The sequence below is a fragment of the Protopterus annectens genome, chromosome 17.part0, assembly GCF_019279795.1.
Source record: "Protopterus annectens isolate FY-2018-M chromosome 17.part0, PAN1.0, whole genome shotgun sequence".
NCBI lineage: Eukaryota > Metazoa > Chordata > Ceratodontiformes > Protopteridae > Protopterus > Protopterus annectens.
The window spans coordinates 309,168,065-309,187,905 of NC_056751.1; the positions used below are offsets into that span (position 1 = coordinate 309,168,065).

The 19,841-nt window shown below is 43.0% G+C and overlaps 1 protein-coding gene across 1 annotated transcript in view; it reads left to right on the forward strand.

Annotated features, from left to right (window-relative positions):
- The window catches only part of QSER1 (glutamine and serine rich 1), a gene marked incomplete at its 5' end in the record, with an annotated part of 2,529,639 nt that overhangs the window by 978,381 nt on the left and 1,531,417 nt on the right, over positions 1-19,841 (forward strand). The window contains one exon of the mRNA XM_044059174.1: positions 9,551-9,646. Within this exon, the coding sequence (XP_043915109.1) occupies positions 9,551-9,646 (96 nt within the window). The remainder of the gene's footprint in view (positions 1-9,550; positions 9,647-19,841) is intronic.

Sequence of the window (19,841 nt, forward strand, 5' to 3'; positions counted from 1 at the left end):
GAAGGCTCTAAAGTAAACTGAGACCAAGCTGATGATCTGGAAGTTGATTAGAGAGAAAGTACAACAGTTCAAGGAACTACTCAGGGCTCTAGCACCCAAAGAAAAGGAGGAAATATGTGGAGTCGAAGAATGGCAGCGCCTAAAAACAGCATGTGTTAGGACTACAGAAAATATATGTGGCCAAGCCAGGTATGGAAATAAGGTTCATAAGGAAAGCTGGTGTTGGAATGCAGAAGTCCAGGAAATCATCAAAAGAAAAAGGAAGTGCAGGAAGAAGTGGGAGACCAAAAAGACTGACCAGGTTAGGAAGGACTACTGTTTGGCTAACAAAGAAGTTAAGAAAGAAGTTGCAATAGCAAAGAATAGGACATTGAAGGCACTGTTACCAACTTCTTTAAAGCGACTCCTTAAGGGGCACAAAGAAACTATATCAGGTTGCAAGGCAAAGACAGAAAGATAAAGAAGATAGTCAGACACCCTTCATAAGGGATGCCAGCTACAACCTGCTTACCAGCCCAGCAGACATCAAAAGCAGATGGAAGGAGTATTTCCAACAGCTTCTGAATGAAGAAAACCCCACAAAAGCTGTACTGCCCCAGAAACAGCCTACAGTGAGAGAAGAAGAGGAGCCCGCCCTAGAAGAAGTAAGATCAACACTAAGGAAAATGAAGTCAGGGAAAGCAGCAGGCTCAGATGAGGTCACAGCAGATATGATAAAGATGCTTGGTGAGATAGGGAAGAAATGGCTCCTGAGGGTACTATTAGCAGTGTGGAGAGATGATTGCAGAATAAGCATACTCGTGCCAGTGTACAAGAACAAAGGGGACATCCACAACTGTGGGCAGTACAGAGACATCAGATTCCTATCACATTGCATAAAAGTTCTGGAGAGGGCGATTGATAAATGGATACGCAGAGTAGAATGTAAGATGGGAGATGAGCAGTTTGGATTCCGATCAGAATGCAGCACAAGTGACCCAATGTTTGCATTGAGACAGATACTTGAGAAGAAGCTAGAGATGAGGAGAGTCTCCAACTAGGCATTCCTAGACTTGAAGAAAGCATATGACAAGGTCCCAAAAAAGCTGATCTGGGTGGTATTGCGGTGGTTTGAAGTCCCAGAAACATTGATAGAATTAGTGCATGCTATGTACAAGGACCCAGTGACTCAAGTACGAATAGTGTTCGGTCTCAAAGAAGGGGTTCCCAGTGGGTGTACATCAGGGTTCAGCTCTGAGCCCACTGCTGTTCATACTGATGATGGACTACATTAGCAAATAGGTTGTAGGGGATGGATCAACAAAGCTGCTGTATGCAGACAAATGTGGCAGTAAGGCAGACCCTGAGCTAGAACTTCACCAAAGGGAAGGAGAATGGAATGCAAATCTGAAGGCACATGGAATGAAACTAAGCACAGATATGCTGGTGGTAATGGCAGCAAATTGGGTAAATCAGAAGAAGCTGAGAATACAGATGTAAGGGAAGACGGAAGAGGTAAACAGCTTCAAGTATCTGGGAGGAGTAGTTGAGGAGAAGGGTAGTCTGAATGAAGAGGTCAAAGCTAGAATCAGAGGGGCTGCAGCCAAATGGCATAGAGTATCAGGTGTAAACTGACAGAAAAATGCCAAAGAAGCTGAAATGTAAAGTGTACAAGACAGTAGTGCGACCCTTACTACTTTATGGTACAGAACCCTGGGCAGTAAAGGCAGAACAGTTGAAGAAGCTAGAGGTGATGGAAATGAAATGCCTGAAAAAAGTGACAGGATGCACACTGTGGGACAAATGAAGAAATGAAAACATAAGAGTAGAAGCCAAAGTAGCTCCAATTGCAGAAAAGATCAGAGAGAGCAGAAGACAATCTGGTGAGGATGATTTGGGACAGACAGGAAGAAGGTAAGAGGAATCGAGAATGTCCAGGAAAGAGGTGGACGGATTGTGTGAAAGAAGATCTGCAACAGTCAGGCATGAGTGTTGAAGGCAGGAGTGTGGCACTGAATCGACAGAGTTGGTGACAGTTAACACGATACCCCAACCCGATGTAGAAAAATGGGGAAAAGGAGGCTGAAGATGATGATGATAAAAGATTAGGATATAAAATAACAGTGGGAGGTATCCGTATTGACTCAATATTGCCATCCAATAACTTTCCTAAATTCATTTTTTGCCCTTCAGTAAGAAAGAATTAATGTGATGGATCAGTCAGATTTCATTCAACCCAAGAATGCCTTTTCTGGTTCCTTCCCTGGCTAAGGTTTATTAACAGTTGTATCAGATCTAACATGGGGAGCTGGGTTCAGGGGGTCTGGTCACAGCGAAAAAAAGGACCACACAAATGTAAAGGAGATGAAGGCTCTTACTTCAGCTCTTCATTCCCTTCATTATCTCTCAGCTTCTGGTCTTCGTTGGATCTGTACAGGCAGTATCATAATTGTGGCAAATAAGCAGTGGAGCACCAAGTCTCATCACCTGTGCAGACTAGCTTTGTTAGCTTAGGAGATAGCCATTCAGTACAGAGTTTTTATTCAAGCTTTGTATGTACCATCAGAAAGAAGCAATGTAGGAGACCTTTAACCATATCCAGAGAAGACTCTTAGGATTGGATGCTAAACAAAGAGGTCTTTCTTGACACTGTCCATTTCCTTTAGTGGGGTGCTCCACAGATAGAGCTATTTGCTTCCATACACGATAAATAGCCAGCTCAGGCTGCTTTGTTCAAGGCTACCATGCCCTCATGCTAGCAGAATGGATGCCATATCATTTCCTTCGCAAGGGAGATTACTTTATGCTCATCCTCCACTTCCTGTTGTTCCCAAAGTCTTTCTGAAGATCATGAAGGTCCAACAAAAATCTTTTTGGTGACTCAGTTCTGCCCTGGGGTAGTATTGGTTCCCCTGTTTTTCACATAGCCATGGGCAATCATTGCAAGGTACCTCACTGTGGACTTGCTCATGCAAAACAAAGGCTCTTTAAATCATCCCAGCCTACAGACTTTGAAACTAACCGTATGGGTGATTTAACTTTTTATTCCTTTTGGGCACCAATTTTCTGAGGACGTGTTTAAGATGTTCCAGGGGGATAGAAAATGAAATAAAAATCTTATATTTCCAAATGGAAAAGATTCTCCTTTTGGTGCCATACAAAAATTCAGGACCCTTTTCAAAAGGGTATTCCTTATATTATTGATTACATGTGAGTTACTCATTGCTGGGCTGGCATTCTCTTCAATTAAAGTTCATCTGTCCGCTATTTCTCCTTGCTTACCTTTGGATCTGCCATTTTCATCTTGATATGACGTCAAACGATTTTTTGAAGGGAATCTTGCATGTCAGACCACCAAGGAAAGCTACCACTCTTCCTTGGGATCTGAACTATGTCCTGGGAACACATGTATTATCTCCTTTTGAGCCTGCTGTGCTTGCACCTCTCCAGTTTTGTGCTTGGAAAACAGTTTTGCTGGTAGCTTTGACTTCTGCTAATTGGGTGTCATAGTTGCAATTTTTGGCTTCCCCCTTTTTCTCTTTTTTTCATATGGATTGGATTACTCTCTGAACTAATCCTCTTGTTAAGCATAAGGCTGTTGATGGTTTCTTGTGAATCAAATCATTAACTTACCCACCCTTTTTCCTTCTTAAAATCAAGTTGAGAGGATTCTGCGTTCTCTTCATGTGCATAGGCAGTTCAGGTTTTATGTAGATAAGAGTATCAGAAAGTTGGACCATTTTTTTTTTAATCTTTCCAGGGCAAGAGCTTGGATTTTCCCACTTACAAATTCTTCCATCATGTATTTGTAGTTTTAATTTGCCATACTTTACCTATGTTTTAAAATGCACCATGTGAAGTTGAGCACTGAATTTGACCTGGTTTCTGTTTATATTTTGCTGTAGCATCAAGTTTCACGTGAAACATTTTTAGTTTTTGCTCTGGTTTTTAACTTCTCAGTTATGCATCACAGGAGCATGTAGTATCTGTTAAGATGTTATTGGTGTTTCACTGTTTCAGTCATCACATTTGGATTATCCCTGCCAGGGTAGCCCTCGGGTGGCCTGAATACCAGAGGCTTAGTATTTTTGCGTCGGTTGCTGTCGCTTCAGGACTGACGTCAGATAGTGAGTAGTATAAAGTAAGGCAGCGGACGACATTACATCAGTCTTTCTTGCTGAGGAGCCTGAAGCAGAAGCAGTTTGCACGAGTGACGGTCGGCTGCTACCCGAGTTTAGTCTTCCGAACTGAAACTGAAGTCTTCTAAAGCTAAGTACCCCATTGGGGATCCTTTTTTCTTACACTAACCGATGTCAGAAAAAGTTAACTGTTGTCTCGCCTGTGGAAAGCAAATACCACACAGAGACTTTTATTCTTACTGGTCACTTGCTTAGCCCAGACCATGACTTTCCTCGCTGTCGCTTTTGTGCTTTAACGCCAGAACTATACATCATCGGACCGTTATTGTAGCTAGATATTTTCGCTTACAGTCCTTTAATTCAAATATGGCTTTGGTGAGACATCTGACAGCAGATCTTGCTAAGGATAAAGACAGACCGCACAGGTCCAAACCTACTGACGCTTCCGTTAAGCTAGTCGTCAGTTCTCCAGTCCTCAGTGAGGCGCTTTTGCAGCCCCTGATGCCCGCTTCTGTGGATTCGCAGGCCGCTACCGAGACCCTTTCAGAGTCTGGTATGCTGCAAAACTCTTCTTTGATTGATCCTGAGGTTGTCTCACCCTTGGATTGGTCCGGAGCCGCTGAGCAGGCACCGGCTTTCGAGGAAGTACTTCGCACTAGCGATTCTCGACACAACCCACCTTCTTTCGCGTCTACCATTCTTTCGAAAAGAATCATGTTTCTAAGGCCCAGGGTACGAGCCACGCCCAAGAAACCGACAACCCAATCTCAGGCACCTGCTTCCTTGCCTCAGTCTCAAATGTTTAAAATGGCGGAAGACCGTAGCATGCCGATCGGGGAAGCCAAGCTCCCCCTTCCAAAAGGAAAAGAGATCTGTCCCTAGTAGTTTTGTCTAACCAGGAGTCTGATGACTGATACATCTGAATTTGAACACATGCAACCCCTCTCTGCTTCGGTGGATTCCATTCCTTCAGCCTCTCCACCCAAAGACTTTTCCTATGGAGAAACCCTTCATACCTTAAGGGAGCATTTTCAGTGGTAATGTCAGGACTACCCTCAGTCTAAACAGTGACTCAGAATTCTTGGATCTTCCACAGCACAGACCCCTGGCCATTTCTGGATGTTGTGGAAGATATTTTCCTGGAATCCAGTTTGACTCCTGACACCCTTCCTCCTGCACCCAGAAAACCTGACCGGTATTTACAGAGTTTCTGACTCACACATTTCTTTTCAGAAACCCTACTGCTGACCCTGCGGTAATTTCTTAAGGGTCTATCGTAATTAAAGCAACCTCTGCTATGAATCACACCCCGTCAGATAGGGATTCCCTAGCACTAGACTGATGGGGTAAAAACGTATGCACCTCTGCTACTCTTGCTATCAGAGCACTAAATTGCCAGTTCTGTATGCTAAAATTTCAGCAAAATACCAGGCAACTCCTCAAACAAAAACTTTCTTCCTTTCCTGCTTGTGCAGAATCTAAAGAGTTACAAGAGTTAATGCATTCTGCAAGTCAAGTGACTAAGCACACCTTACACTGTGGTCTTGACACCCTAGAAGCTTCTTGCAGGGCAGCAGTCACAGATTCTGTCCTTAGAAGACATGCATGGCGTAAGTAACAGCCCTTGCCAGACCATGTTAAGTCAGAATTATTGGATGCACCCTTGCACAAAGACAACTTATTTGACACTAAGACTGAGGAGGTCTTAAAAAAGATGGAAAAGAAAGCTAAATCTATGCAGACAGTTAAGGATTTCCTGCAGGTCCAGCCACCAAGGTTCAGCAGGCATTGCCCCTCGAAGCACTGGTTCTTTCCTGCTCCCACCAGGTCATTTCAGTCCATTCCCCAGGGAAGCAGACCCCCCAGACAGCAGCCACAAGGAATGTAGAGATCTAAACAGTGGAATTCCTCCACTTCAAAACCAGGAAGTTCTAGGTCACCCCCTTATGGTAAGAACTCACAATGACTTTCCCCCACCCCCTCCCTCTGCCCACCTGCACTCACCCCTAGGGGAAAACTCACTTTTCATGCAAGCACCTGGGCCATCATTGCCAAGGACAAGCTGGGTCCTCAACATAGTGTCCCAGGGATACAAGTTTTCTTTCTATCCTCTTCCAACCCAAAAAGGGTTCCCAGATCTACTTCCAAACCATTTGGCAGAGGCAAAAAAGCAAGTCCTTTCCCTGCTCTCTATGAGGGCAATAGAAAGCGTTCCTGCAGAACAGATAGGCCAAAGTTTTTACTCCAGACTACTTCTGGTACCCACAAAAGAGGGCACCTGGTGCCCCATCCTCTCTCTATCCATTCTAAACACCTCCCTGGTGATACAATAATTCAAAATGCTCGCCCTCCAGCAACTGCTACCCATGCTCTCCAAGGATGCTTGGCTAGCCACACTAGATCTAAAAGAGGCCTACCTCCACATCCCTATTAGGGAATCATGCAGGAAATGTCTACATTTCAGGGCAGGATCCCTTCACTTTCAGTTCTCTGCACTTCCCTTTGGCTTCTTTACTGCTCCCAGAGTTTTCAGAAAATGTCTGGCTCCCACCATTGCCTTTTGTAGACAATGGAATATCCAAATGTATCCATACTTGGATGAATGCCTAATTCAGGCAAACAGTCAGGAAAACCTACTCAAGCACCTGGCCTTTGTAAAGTCCCTACTGACCCCCGTAGGGTACATTATCAATGAAAAAAATCCAAACTAGTACCCACCCAAAGGATTATATTCCTGGGAGCAAGCCAGGGCACAGCATCCCAGATGGCATTCCTTAAACCAGAAAAGCAAACTTACCTGACAGCCTACTTCTCTGTTAGCCACCAGACTCCAGTTATCTGCAAGGAAAATCCTGCAAGCTCTGGTGTTCATGGCATCTTGCATTCTACTCATTCCATATGCCAGACTGCATATGAGGAAACTTCAGTGATACCTAAAAAGCCTTTGGTGTCAACACTGTCAAGACCTGGAAACTCTTACACCAGTGATATCTTGCCTAACAAAAGATTTTTTTTGGTGGGCAGCAGCATGCTCCCACAACAAGGGGACTACCTTTCTCACCACCCACTGACACCCAGACCCTCACCACAGATGCATCAGACTATGCTTGGGGTGCTTACCTGGACGGCAGGTGCATACATGGCCAATGGAGCCCACAGCAAATCCATCTGCACATCAGCCAGAAAGAGATATTAGCTGTCCAGGATGCATTTACAGCTTTCAGGCCCTTTCTCTCCCCAGGGGCTCTCCTGATCAAAACAGACAGCACCACTGTGATGTGGTATATCAACAAGCAGGGAGGGACTCACTCCTACTCTCTATGCAGGCTGGCCATGACCCTTCGGCACACAGCCTCTGCCATGCAACTCTGCCTGTTAGCACAATTCCTGCCAGGTTCTCTAAACTCTCTGGCAGACCACTTAAGCAGAAATCCTCTGGACCCGCATGAGTGGCAGCTGGACAAAAGAACCTCACCCTAATAACTCAGAAATGGGGCACCCCGAAGGTCGACCTCTTTGCCTCCCACACCAACCATCAGCTCAGCAAGTTCTGCACCAGTGAACATCATTGCATGTGTTGGAAAGTGGATGCCCTATCCTTCCCCTGGGTCAATCTATCAGTCTATGCATTTCCTCCACTACCTCTCATCACCAGGGTACTGCTCAAAATAAGGGAGGAAAAACCAAGGACAGTTCTTATTGCTCCATACTGGCCTCACCAGCACTGGTACCCACTGCTGCACAGCCTGTCCCCACTGCCACCATGTCATCTCAGTCAGACCCCAACCCTCCTGCCCAGAGGTAAGGAGCATTCATGAATTGCCAATTGCAGACCCTCATTTTGGCAGCCTGACTTATTCCCTGACCACTGATCAATCTGCCAACCTCAGTAAACAGGTTCTAGATGTTATACGTGAGGCCAGACGCCCAAGCATTAGAAAGTCTTATGCTGACAAATGGAAAAGGTTCTGTGCTTGTATTCAGGCTAAGGGAGCCGATACGGCACAGCCCTCCCTACCCCTCATCTGGGATTATCTAGCTGACCTGCTACACAGCGGTCTCTCTTTTTCCTTTATTAAAAGTCATGCCTCTGCTATCTCTGCTCATTTCCACACTGAACAGCCCCTTTTCTCACACCCTCTAATCAAACAATTCTAAGAGGGGCTAGCAACTTGAGGCCACCCAGAAGAGCACCTACCTCAGCTTGGGACCTTAACTTTGTGTTGGAAAAGCTCACCCTGCCACCCTTTGAACCAGCATCTTCAGCAGAGTTAAAATTTCTCTCCTGGAAGGCAACTTTTCTTCTAGCCATCACTTCAGCCAGAAGAGTTTCTGAGCTAAAAGCACTCATGGCTGTGGAGCCCTTCATCATCTTCCATGCTGACAGGGTTTCCCTCATGCCCAAACCAATCCATTCATTTGCCCACTTTTTCCCTAACCCACAAAATAAGGGGGAAAGAATCCTGCACTCTCTAGATGTGCACAGACAGCTCAGATTCTATCTAGACAGGACTAAATCATTCAGAAAGTCTGATCAATTACTGGTTAGCTTTGCTGCAGGGGGCAGAAGGCAAAGCCATTTCCAAACAAACCATTTCTAAATGGATAGCACACTGCATCCATTTCTGTTACAAGCAACACGGAAAACCTCCCCATAAGGGGTTACAGGACTCACTCCACCAGAGCAGCCTCCACCTCTGCAGCTTTCTTCGGAGGAGTCCCCACCAGGGACATCCTGGAGGCTGCCACCTGGACATCTGTTCACACTTTCACCAAGCATTACCACCTGCCTATCTTCTCCAAATCCAGGGCAGGCTTTGCCACTGCAGTCTTGCAGGGCATCCTAGCCAGCCCCTAGTATCCCTGACTGCTTCCACCCATTTCCTCAGCTTTGGGATTCAACCCAAATGTGATGACTGCAACAATGAAACACAAACAACATATTACAGTTCTGTACACTTATCATAAATGTAGAGGCTCAAGTGTATTCACTGTTGCATTCCTGGTTTCCCTCTCTCCATCCCCCCTCTTCTTTCTCTCTTTCCTTACAAGGAACATTTTGCTATTTACTTTCTACTGGTGGGGTTCTTCCACCATAACCTGGCTCCCAGTTGGGTGCTCCTGACAGGGCAAGAAAAACTGATGTAATGGCGTTGGCTGCCTTATTTTATACTACTGATGACCTGACGTCAGTCCTGAACAGCACCCGACACAGAAATACTAAGCCTCTGGTATTCTGGTCAGTCGAGGGCTACCCTGGCAGGGATACTCCAAATGTGATGACTGCAACAGTGAATACACTCTAACATCTACATTTATGGTAAGTGTACACAACTGTACTTTAAGTATATATTGTGTTAGTGTATTAGTCATGTGTTGTATATAATAAAGTATGTAACTGATTTGGATTTTATCTTCTGATAACCATGTAGAGCCACCAGCACCAACATCAAAAAGGCAGAAGAAAATGAAGAAACTTCCATCTTCCAAACCTGTTGATTATCTTGAAGCACAGAGTAATGAAAATCGTAAGTAAGCTAGCAGTTTTGTAGGTTATGTAACATTAATTACATAATTTCTCATTCCCTTTTGAGCTTAAACTTAGTTATCCCATTCACTTCATACTGTTGTCACTAGCTTAAACTACTACAGTCTCTACCACTTGATTAGTCTCTGGCATGAGAGAGATGGGGCCAAGAATGTTTTTTTCATATTTCCATGCTGTCTGCACAACAATCATCAAGTTAATTGGAGCTCTGTGTGAGTACTGAAACTCGGAATAAAAAGCAAGTAAAACGTACCTATTTGGGTAAAAGTCAGTTATTGGCTAGTAGTCACACTACCAGGATGTCAGCAAAGAAGAATTGTGGATAAAGTGTCAAAGTCAGAAAAGGAGAATAAAAATGGTCTGTGTAGAAATCTTGTAGCTGTTCAGCAAAAAGAAGTTGAAGTTTCAGAATTGGTACAGGAGTTAGCTTCCATTAATTGAGAGGAAAACTAAACCAAAGCACTTGTAGGTGTTTAAAATAAGTGAAACCCCGAAGGAATACATAAAGGCAGATGGCAAAAGGCTGGAAAATAATAGAGGAAGCTTTAACTAGGTATAGAGATGAGTTGATAAAACTGCAAAGGCTGAAATGAAAAAAGTGGCTGAACATGAGGCTTCTCAAGAAGAGCTGTTCCAAAAATAGTGGAGTTAGCAAGCAGAGAAAGCCTGAGATTTTCTGCTGTACAAAGAAACCGGAAGAAACAGCATTCAATTTATAGAAGTACAGATAAGCAGCTGGATTGGTGTTCCCAGCAGGATTTGTTAATTGATAGGCCATGCTCTCTGTATATGCTCCAAATCTAGACCTGAGAAAGCAACCAAGACCTATATTTGTAAAGGTGCCGTCATATCACCAGAAAGATTCACTTTTGTCAAAACTGTGGCAGAAGAGAAAAGGTGTTAGATTAGGGAGAGCAGATTTGTCTTAATTGCCATCCTTTTACCCCACGTTTATATGGGGTTGGTGTATCAAGTCGGTAGTAGTCCATGTGATCAAGTCTTCTAGAGCTAGTTGTGGAAAATGATTATTCAGTATGCACCAGATAGAAGAGAAGCAAGTTTGTATCAGTAGTTAGATGAATGTAGTGTGGCAGGTTTGAGATTCATACTGCTGTCAGGTTTTCTTCATATTTTTGTCTTGGATGAGGAGACATATTTAGACACAGAGCAGGTTAAGGTGGTAATAAAGTTTAGCCAACCAACTGTGAGCCAGCAAGCAGAATGCTGCTCATTCTTCTGACAATAACACAACCCAAACAGAGTGTTTTTGCCCATGAAGTAATTTCTGCTAATCCAAATGAAAATGCTTGTGACAAATGCATATGCATTGACTAGAATAACAATAAGTAGCTTGGACTTTATCCAAAGACTGGTCTTGCAAGATGGAGGTGATCAGAAAAGTCTGACAACATTGTGTAATTAGTGAATAAATGGGAGACTATAAAGCATCAATCCCATTATAAAAATAGACGTGAAAGCGACTTTGTGAGAAGTGGCTAAGAAAGGCTGGAATTTTGTTGACTGTGGGTGAACGATAAAGCTTGTACCCAGTTTTTATGCCTTTAGTGTTTACAAGGACACTGAAGAGACTGAAAGAGTAACATCAAGTAAAACAGTATTTGTTCCTACTAATATTTTGTTTCAAAATTTCATGATGTAAATTACATGCCATATTATGAAGCAGCTTTGTATAGTGGATAGGCAGTAGCATTTTATATGTAATGATTGCGATATTTTGTCAGTGACTTCTGTATATGTTAAAGGTATTACAGCAAGCAAACTTCTTAGGTGTAAGGTATTCAGGGTTTGTTTACATTGTAGTAAAGTAAGAAAGTATGGATAGAAGTATAAGTTACTATCATGTCATGATATTGGGCTACAGGGATGAGTGATGAAGAAGTATATTGATCAAGTTAAATGTAGAATTGAGGTAATTTCCCATTTTTATAGCATCACTTTAGCTAGCAGATCTAGGAGATTCTCTCTCTGATGCTCTCTCTGTGGGAGGAATAGCGATGCCTTGTTGAAGTTTCAAGTAGTTTATTCAGTTAAGTAGGTAGCTGGATGAGTGTTTTATCTCCATTGATCCTTTGTACTCAATCTGGTTAGTCCTGTCACCCTCTAGGTCACAGGTGGGCTAGCCCTGTCAACCCTCTAGGTCACAGGTGGGGGATTCCAGATGTAGGTTTCTGGATTACCACTGTTTTCTGTTTTTATAGTGTTGGACATGTAGATTAATGTCCTTGGTTTAAGCTATAGACACTGTTTTGTAAGCATATAGGCTTCAAAAATAAGATAAAATGTTAAAAAGGGTAGCTCTTTATTGCCTTTGCCATGTCAGTAGCTTTTTTCCCCCCATTAGCACAGGCTTTCACATAGACAGGAAGTCTACAGATGCAAGCAAGTAATCTTGTGAAGGCTGAACAATGAGTTCTAGGTGGTATTAAAAAAGATTATTTTATGCATCTACTAAGGCAGTAGTGTTTTTTTCCATTACCCTCTTGGAGACAAGTCTACAAGTGCAAGCAATTAACCATGAGAGGTGTACACACTGGGGAGTGAATTATACTAGGTGCATCATAATTAACATATACGTTGTCAAGCAGTTCAGTGAAAAATGAAATTTGAGAAATGTGGAAAGTGAATAAGTTATATACAAGTAATTGGCTCTCCAGCAGCCTTAGTATTTTAATGTATTTACTGTAATAGTGCTCAGTTTAGTTTGTTTATTTAAAGGCAGACAGTGCATGTTACTAAGGGCTAAAAGTTAATGTTTACTGAAAGCATGCCGGCTGTGTTTTCACATCTGGTGGGGGGACTGAAGTAAGAACAGATAGCAATTAGTGTAAATGAGGCTGTAACACGTGCTTTTAACATGGATAACATTAATTTTTAGATTAGGTAATGCCTTTGAGTGCAGACACTGATTTGGGGCATCTGATAGATAACCTCCAGTTGTTCAAAATGTACATTTATTTTGATTGTTAGTTGAAAGGGTTTGAGGTTCTGAAAATGTTACGTTGGAGTATTTTTATTGAATGACAGGCTCATGTGTCGATGAGAAAAATAAACTGCAGAAGAGGCCAGCTTGCCAAATAATGTGTGGATGTAAGCTAAAAGTTGGAAATGTGTTCATATGAGCTGCTATGTATAGTAGGTGGATCTAATAGCTTTCTCTCTTTATAGGTACACTCTCCATATCATCATGGAATGTAACTGGCCTTAAATGTAGAAATACAAAACAGAGTATTAAATTATATTAAGTGTGATGTACAAATGGCAATTTTATAGCAGACATTTAAATAGAAATGAGTTTGTGAAATGAACAAAGGATTTCAGGGTAGACAATTAGTAGAATATCACGGAGAGATGAAAAATGAGTCATATTGCTTAGGAAATTGGGCCCAGTAGTGGCAGGAGGAGGATGGTAGTTTGCATATTTGTGGTAGTAAGTGGTTATTGACAGGGGAGGAAGATTGTGCTGGCACGTGTTTGTATTCCACCTAAAACTGGTATTATGGAGCTTAAGAGAGTTTGGGGGTGGGGGGTAAAATTTTCAGCCGGAAATGTTTTGTGTTTGGAGACTGAAACCTCATCTGCAGGAGTGAGATTGTATTGGAGGGTGTTGGATGGAAGATGTAATAAAATAGGGTAGATTTTGAAAGTAGTATGAGATTGCGTGGTATGGAAGGTAAGAATTCAGTAGTAGGAGCCCTGAAAGAATATACATATTATTCCCAAAGTACAATAACCAGGTTAGAATGGATAGAAATAAAAAAAGCAAAGATAAAGATGTGATGTAATAAAATAAAAATAAGACAATGACACTTTATGTATCTATTAGAGAGAGAGGAATTTAAGGAATGGGTAGTGGTAATGATTCAAGAGTTATTAATGAAGATAGAAGTTTCATAAGTGATGGGTATTCAGTGGGATAAAATGAAAATGAGTTTTAAAACCAAGAAGTAAGAGACAGTAGAGATATAGGGAAAAAGTAAGGCACTGGAAGAGGTTAAAGTATTGTAAAATAAGGGGAATTTCAGAACAAGAGGAGGGGCAACTTCATAGTACTAATGGGAAAAGAGGGAAGTATTTGGATAATATGCATATATTTAGAAAGATTGCTGTTAAGCAACTTTTTGGTAACACCTCGAGCACAAAAACTTTTAGCACAGTGACGTAGGCAACAGAAATTGAATGGGGTTGTTGCCAAACTTGGGAAGCCTATAACAAGAAAAAGAACAAGAGCTCTGATAGAGATATAGGTTCATAGGTTGGTACTAGGCTGTCGGCCCTAGGGCCTATATAAGCCTAGCCATAACAATTCCCTGGATATTTCTTCCCACAATATTTACTTTCCTGGACCCCTGTCTAGCAGGGCAACTGCCATGATCCCCGGTGTGAATTTCCTATCTCCCACCCAATCATCAAGGTCCGTTTTGAAGAGGGCCAAGGATTCGCTCTACTTGACATGTATTGGCAGTCTATTCCAGATTATGGGGAGTCTATGGGTCAGGAACCTATCCCTCCAGCATGTTTTGTTCATTGTGATGACAAGGTTTAGATCCTTGGAGCATGCGATTCTGAGAGATTGGGATTTCTTTAAGTGGAGCATGTCCAACAGCTCAGGGTTTGACATGGCCTTGGGATTTCTTTAAGTGGAGCATGTCCAGCAGCTCAGGGTTTGACATGGCCTTGCATGTTAAGCAGAGATTGCCTCTGAGTAGACTAAATGCCACATAGTATAACTGGAGGTTTTTTTTTTTTTTTTAATATATAGACGGTCCGCATATGGCATCTGCTTTAGGCCTGTGATTCTTTTAGTGAGGTATTTCTGCGGCCTTTCCAGCTGTTGCAGATGTTTTGTGAGGTACATACCAAACGGGATGTTATACTCTATAATGGGTCTAATGAGGGATGAGTACAGTGGGACAATAACCTCCTTTTTGTGGATGAAAAGCCCTTCGTGACTAGGTGTACCACATAGAAGGATTTTCCTGACTGTTGTGGCGATGTGGTTATCGAAGGTGAGACCACTGTCCAACTCTGTCCCTAAGTCTGTCATCACACTTTCAATGTGTAGTGAACTGCCACCTATGTGGTAATTCATGGGTACATGTTTTTTTCCAAAGGGGATAACTGTACATTTCTTGGCATTAAGCTTGAACCCATGGCTCTGGCACCAGGCATCTGTTTCTCTAAGGCCCTTTTGTAGAATATCCACATCATTTGGGGATTCAGTAATGGCTCCCAGTTTGCAGTCATCTGCGAACTTTGTTAGCCAGAGTCTCTTAGTGTTGGTCTGTACTTCAGAGAAGTAGATGCCAAACAAGAGTGGTCCCAGGACTGAACCCTGAGGTATTCCACTTGTCTGGAGCTGGATTTGGAGTTGGCTACTTGTACAGTCTGGGTTCTGTCAGTAAGCCAGTTGGCAATCCATCGAGTGACGTAAGGATTTATGCCCAGCTTAGTAAGGTTTATCTATGATTCCAGAGTGGAGGATGGTGTCGAAGGCCTTGGCAAGGTCCAGATATAGGCTGTGTGGACCACCTTACCCTCGTCCACAGCTCTGGAGATTGATTTGAAGAAGTCAGTCAGGTTCAGGAGACGAGATCAGCCCTTCCCAAACCCAAACTGGGTGGGGTGCAGTGTTTGAAGGTTGCCAAAGTCTTTGTTTATAAGTTCCATGATAATGCGTTCCATGTCCTTGCAGATCAGGCTCGTCAGACTGATAGGACGGTAGTTCCCAGGATCCAAGGTGGATCCCCCTTGTGGAGTGGGATAACTGTAGCTGTGCGCCACTCAGTGGGCATGAAGCCTGAAGTGAGGCTATGAATAAATATGACACTTAGGTGAGGTGCCAGTTCATTTTGTAGTTCATGTAGTACACAGCCCGGGATGTCATCTGGTCCCATGGATGCTGTATTCTTAACTTTGGAGAGTGCGGTTTCTACCTGTGTGGCAGTGATTACCGGAATGTGGCAATCATTTGGTATTGAGATGGGCCCTTTAGGGGGTCGGGGCGGGGTGAAGTTGGCACTAAATCGATCTGCCAGGATATTGGCAATATCCTTGGGATCAGTATATTTAATGCCATTCTGTTGTAGCTCAGAGCAGATCTGAGCATTGCCATTTAGATTCTTGACATAACTATAGAATGCCATGTGGTTGTCTTTGGAATCTTTGGCAATTTTATTTTCGTAACTAGCTTTTGAGGATTTTATGAGGGATCTCAGCTTCTTATTGAGGCTGGTGAGGGAGTTTTTTGTATACTGGAATTTTCCTCTTTTCTGCAACAGTTTCTTCCTTTTGTTGTATAGTTTGTTTATAGCAGGGGACCACCAGATTGGCTTCCTTTTTTGGAGGAGAGCATCTTGGTTCTATTTGGGATGGCACGATTCATGCATGAGTGGATGTGCTCGTACAGTGCCTTAATGTAGGATTCAGCAGTCTAACTTTCAGATCCCGTCTGCATGGGTGTTATGAAGTTTGTCACTTCTGACTTCAGTAGCATGACGTTGGCTTTGGAGAGTTTTTTAAGGAGGTTTCCTTACTGGGGGTGGTGGTGGGATGTGGCTCTCAGGGGTGATTTGCTTATGGTCAGATCTGACCAATGAGGGGGTGACCACTGGTGTGGAGCATCTATCTCCCATGTTGGTAATGACCAGGTCTAGGATATTGGAGTCACTGGCGGGACAATGGATTAGTTGATCCAGGGCATTGGAATTTATGAATTCCAAGAACCGTTGGGAAAAGGTGTTGGTAACAGAGTAGTTTTCCCAGTTAATGACAGGGTAGTTGAAATCACCCAGTATTAGGGTGTTTGATTGTATCTTAATATTTTCCAGTATGTTTAGAAAGGTGTAGTGAGTATCTTGGGGCATGGTGGGGGATCTGTAGCAAGCTACAATTTGGATTGCAGTCTTACCTAGTGTTAGTTGCACCTGGAGAATTTCAGATGCATTGTGTTGGGCAGCTAGCCTGGAGGTGTGAATATCCTTGGGGAGTATGGACAGTCCTCCACCTTTAGTGTTTCGGTCTTGGTTTTGTGGCTGACAAGGGTGGTAAGAGTTGTAGCCTGCACAGATATCGATGTTCTCCATTTTTAGGAGTGCCTCGAGAGAGTGCATTTTGTTTTTTAGACTTCTAGCATTGAGTAGCATTACCTTCAGATTTTGCATACTTGAACCTGTTACGGTGGTGGTTTTGTCCTTTGAACCTTGCATAAAAAAAGCACTATAGGGGTGGCAAGAGCTTTAGCCAGTCACCTGAATCCCAGGGGCGACAGGTGCAGACCATCTCTGGCAAAGCATCGTGGTTTGTCGATAATGTCTTCCCAGGCAGACAGGTACTGGATCCCCTTTGAATGACACCAGAAGCTTAGCCAATTGTTGAAGTCAATCATTTTATAATTTAGGCACTTGATTTTAATTCTGAAGATGTACTATGATCATTCAAGTTGGAGCTATTTTGAGAATTTTCTGAAAAGAGTTGTATAATGCTGAGGAATGTGGAAATGGAAAAAAAAATCAAAAAATGGACATTTATGGAAGCATTATTTGTGCCAAGTTTAGAAGGATATTACTCTAATTGCTAAATTAGGAAGAATTTAAATCCTTACAAACCCATTTGGTAGCAATTTGGGTCACAAGTAGAATACAGGAAATAAGGGTGGGCAGTGCTACCTCCTCCAAAAGACCTGCCAGTAGTGGTGTACCTCAAGGTTTTGGAAGACTTTGCTTTGACCTTGAAGTATTAAATGCCAAATGTTAAGGGTTTGTTACTGACCATTTCTGCAAGTGACTGCAAATTTGATGCCATCATAATCTCCCCAAGTGACGCCATGGACCTCCAAGTGGGTCTGCCACAAACGGCTGGCGTCAAAACCTTCAACGAAAACTAAATACCAATAAATGTATGGTTGTGTCCTTTGACAGTTATGATTCCCTTCCTAACTATCACATTGACAGTACACCTCTGAAAATTAATCATATAGTCAAGTGTATGGGAACCTGTACAACCAGCTGTCCTTTGATCACCACATATTCACTATTGTAAGGAAGTCCTTTTCCTTTTTCATTGTGCAGCTCATATCTAAAGGTTTGGCATCTTGGTTCAGGGATGCAGTTATTCCAATGTACTCTGCAATTATCAGGCTGATCATTGAATATAATGCCACTTTTGTTATAAACTTGTCCAAGAACTTATCACAACTTGAATGATCATAGTACATCTTCAGAATTAAAATCAAGTGTCTAAATAATAAAACTGTATAGGCTGCCTCTAAGCCTTATCCCTCTTCTCTGTATCATACAGACTGTTGAGAGTCGACCTCTGCCTCACATACAGCTCCTCAGCAGACCATATCCTATCAAACCGATTACATATTCACACGTCCTGTGGTGGCATAATCACCCACTTAACACATCTCATTCTCTTCTGCAAAATAGAGCATGTTGAAGGTATTAGTATGTATCAGAGAATTCCACTTCTGTAGAATAGTCTTCCTTGCCAAATAAGGCAAACTCAAGTACCCTGAACATGTAATCTGGACAAATGGATGGGTAACCTCAAGAATATGGGCAACGTGTAAATCTCCCAGCAAATCTGTGTTCTGCCCATCTCTGAGTATATTTGTACATAAGATATAAGGGCTGAAGTCTGCCTTGGGAATGGACAGCTAGGCTTCTTAAGATATTCAGATGTTCTTCGTGTTTCACTGTTGCAGTCATTACATTTGGGTAATCTGCTGGCAGGTTGCCCTCAGTTGGCCTGATTGACAAAGTCTTGGGTCCTGCGTCGGATGCTGTCCCTTCCATGACGTCAGGTCATCAGGGGTATAAAACATGCAGCCGATGCCATTACATCAGTCTTTCTTGCCGTGCGGTGCCTGAAGCAGAAGCAGTTCTCAAGTGCCGGTCGGCCAACTCCTGAAATTTTCATTTTCGAGTTTCAGAACCGAAGTCTTCAACTTAAAGCTAAGTACCCCGTTTGGGAAACATTTTCTTGCTCCTTACCGATGTCCGTAAAAGTTAATAATTGCATTACTTGTGGGAAGCAAATACCTCATAAAGATTTTCATTTGTACTGTATTCCTTGCCTAGGCCCTGAGCACGACGTACCTTGCTGTCGGTTTTGTGCTTTATTTAATTAGCGCACTCTCAGTCGTCAGTACATTTTTGCCTCTAAATATTTCGGTTCTCGGTGTAATTATCCAGAAATGATGTTGGTTAGCCATCCGACTACAGGAATTCCGAAAAAACGCAAAGAAAAAGAGAGAGACAGGCTGTTGAGGTCCAAAACTGACAACGCTTTTCCTAAGCCAGTCGCCAGTTTGCCGGTACTCAGTGAGGTGCTTTTGCAGCCCCTGATACCTGCTTCTTCTGACTCGCAGGCCTCTACTGAGACATATTCGGAGTCCAGTATGCTGCGAGATGCTTCACCTGTAGAACCCGCGGATATCGCTACCTTGGATGGGTCCGGAGCCGCTGTGCAGGCACCGGCTTCTGAGGGTGTTTTCAGGCCTACAGACTTGCATATTAAACCGACTCCACCTTCTATTCTAAGGCCTAAATCTCGATCTATGTCTAAAAAAAAATTACACCCAGGCCACATGTTCAGGCCCCTGTGCCTAAAAAACAAATGATCAAAATGGCTGAAGATCTTATTACTCTAATCAGGGGTAGTCAACCCTCCCCCCTTCTAAGAGGCCTAGGACTGACCTTGACTGTGAATATTCTGATCAGGACTCTGATGTTCTTCGTGTTTCACTGTTGCAGTCATTACATTTGGGTAATCTGCTGGCAGGTTGACCTCAGTCGGCCTGAATTCCAAAGTCTTGGGTCCTGCGTCGGTTGCTGTCTTCTCTTCCATGACATCAGGTCGTCAGCTATGTCAAACCCGGAATTGATAGACATGCTCCACTTAAAGAAGTCCCAATCTCCCCGAGCTACACGCACTAGGGACCTAAATCTCATCACAACTACAAATAGGACATGCTGGAGGGGTAGAGTCTTGTCCCAGGGACTTCCCATGCTCTGAAATAAAATTCCCATCTACATCAAGCAGAGCTCATCATTAGCACTCTTCAAGAAAACCTTGATAAGTGGACGGGTAATAGGAAATTCACCCCTGGCATCACGTCTGGGGCTCTGTTCGATAGAAGGGCAGGAATT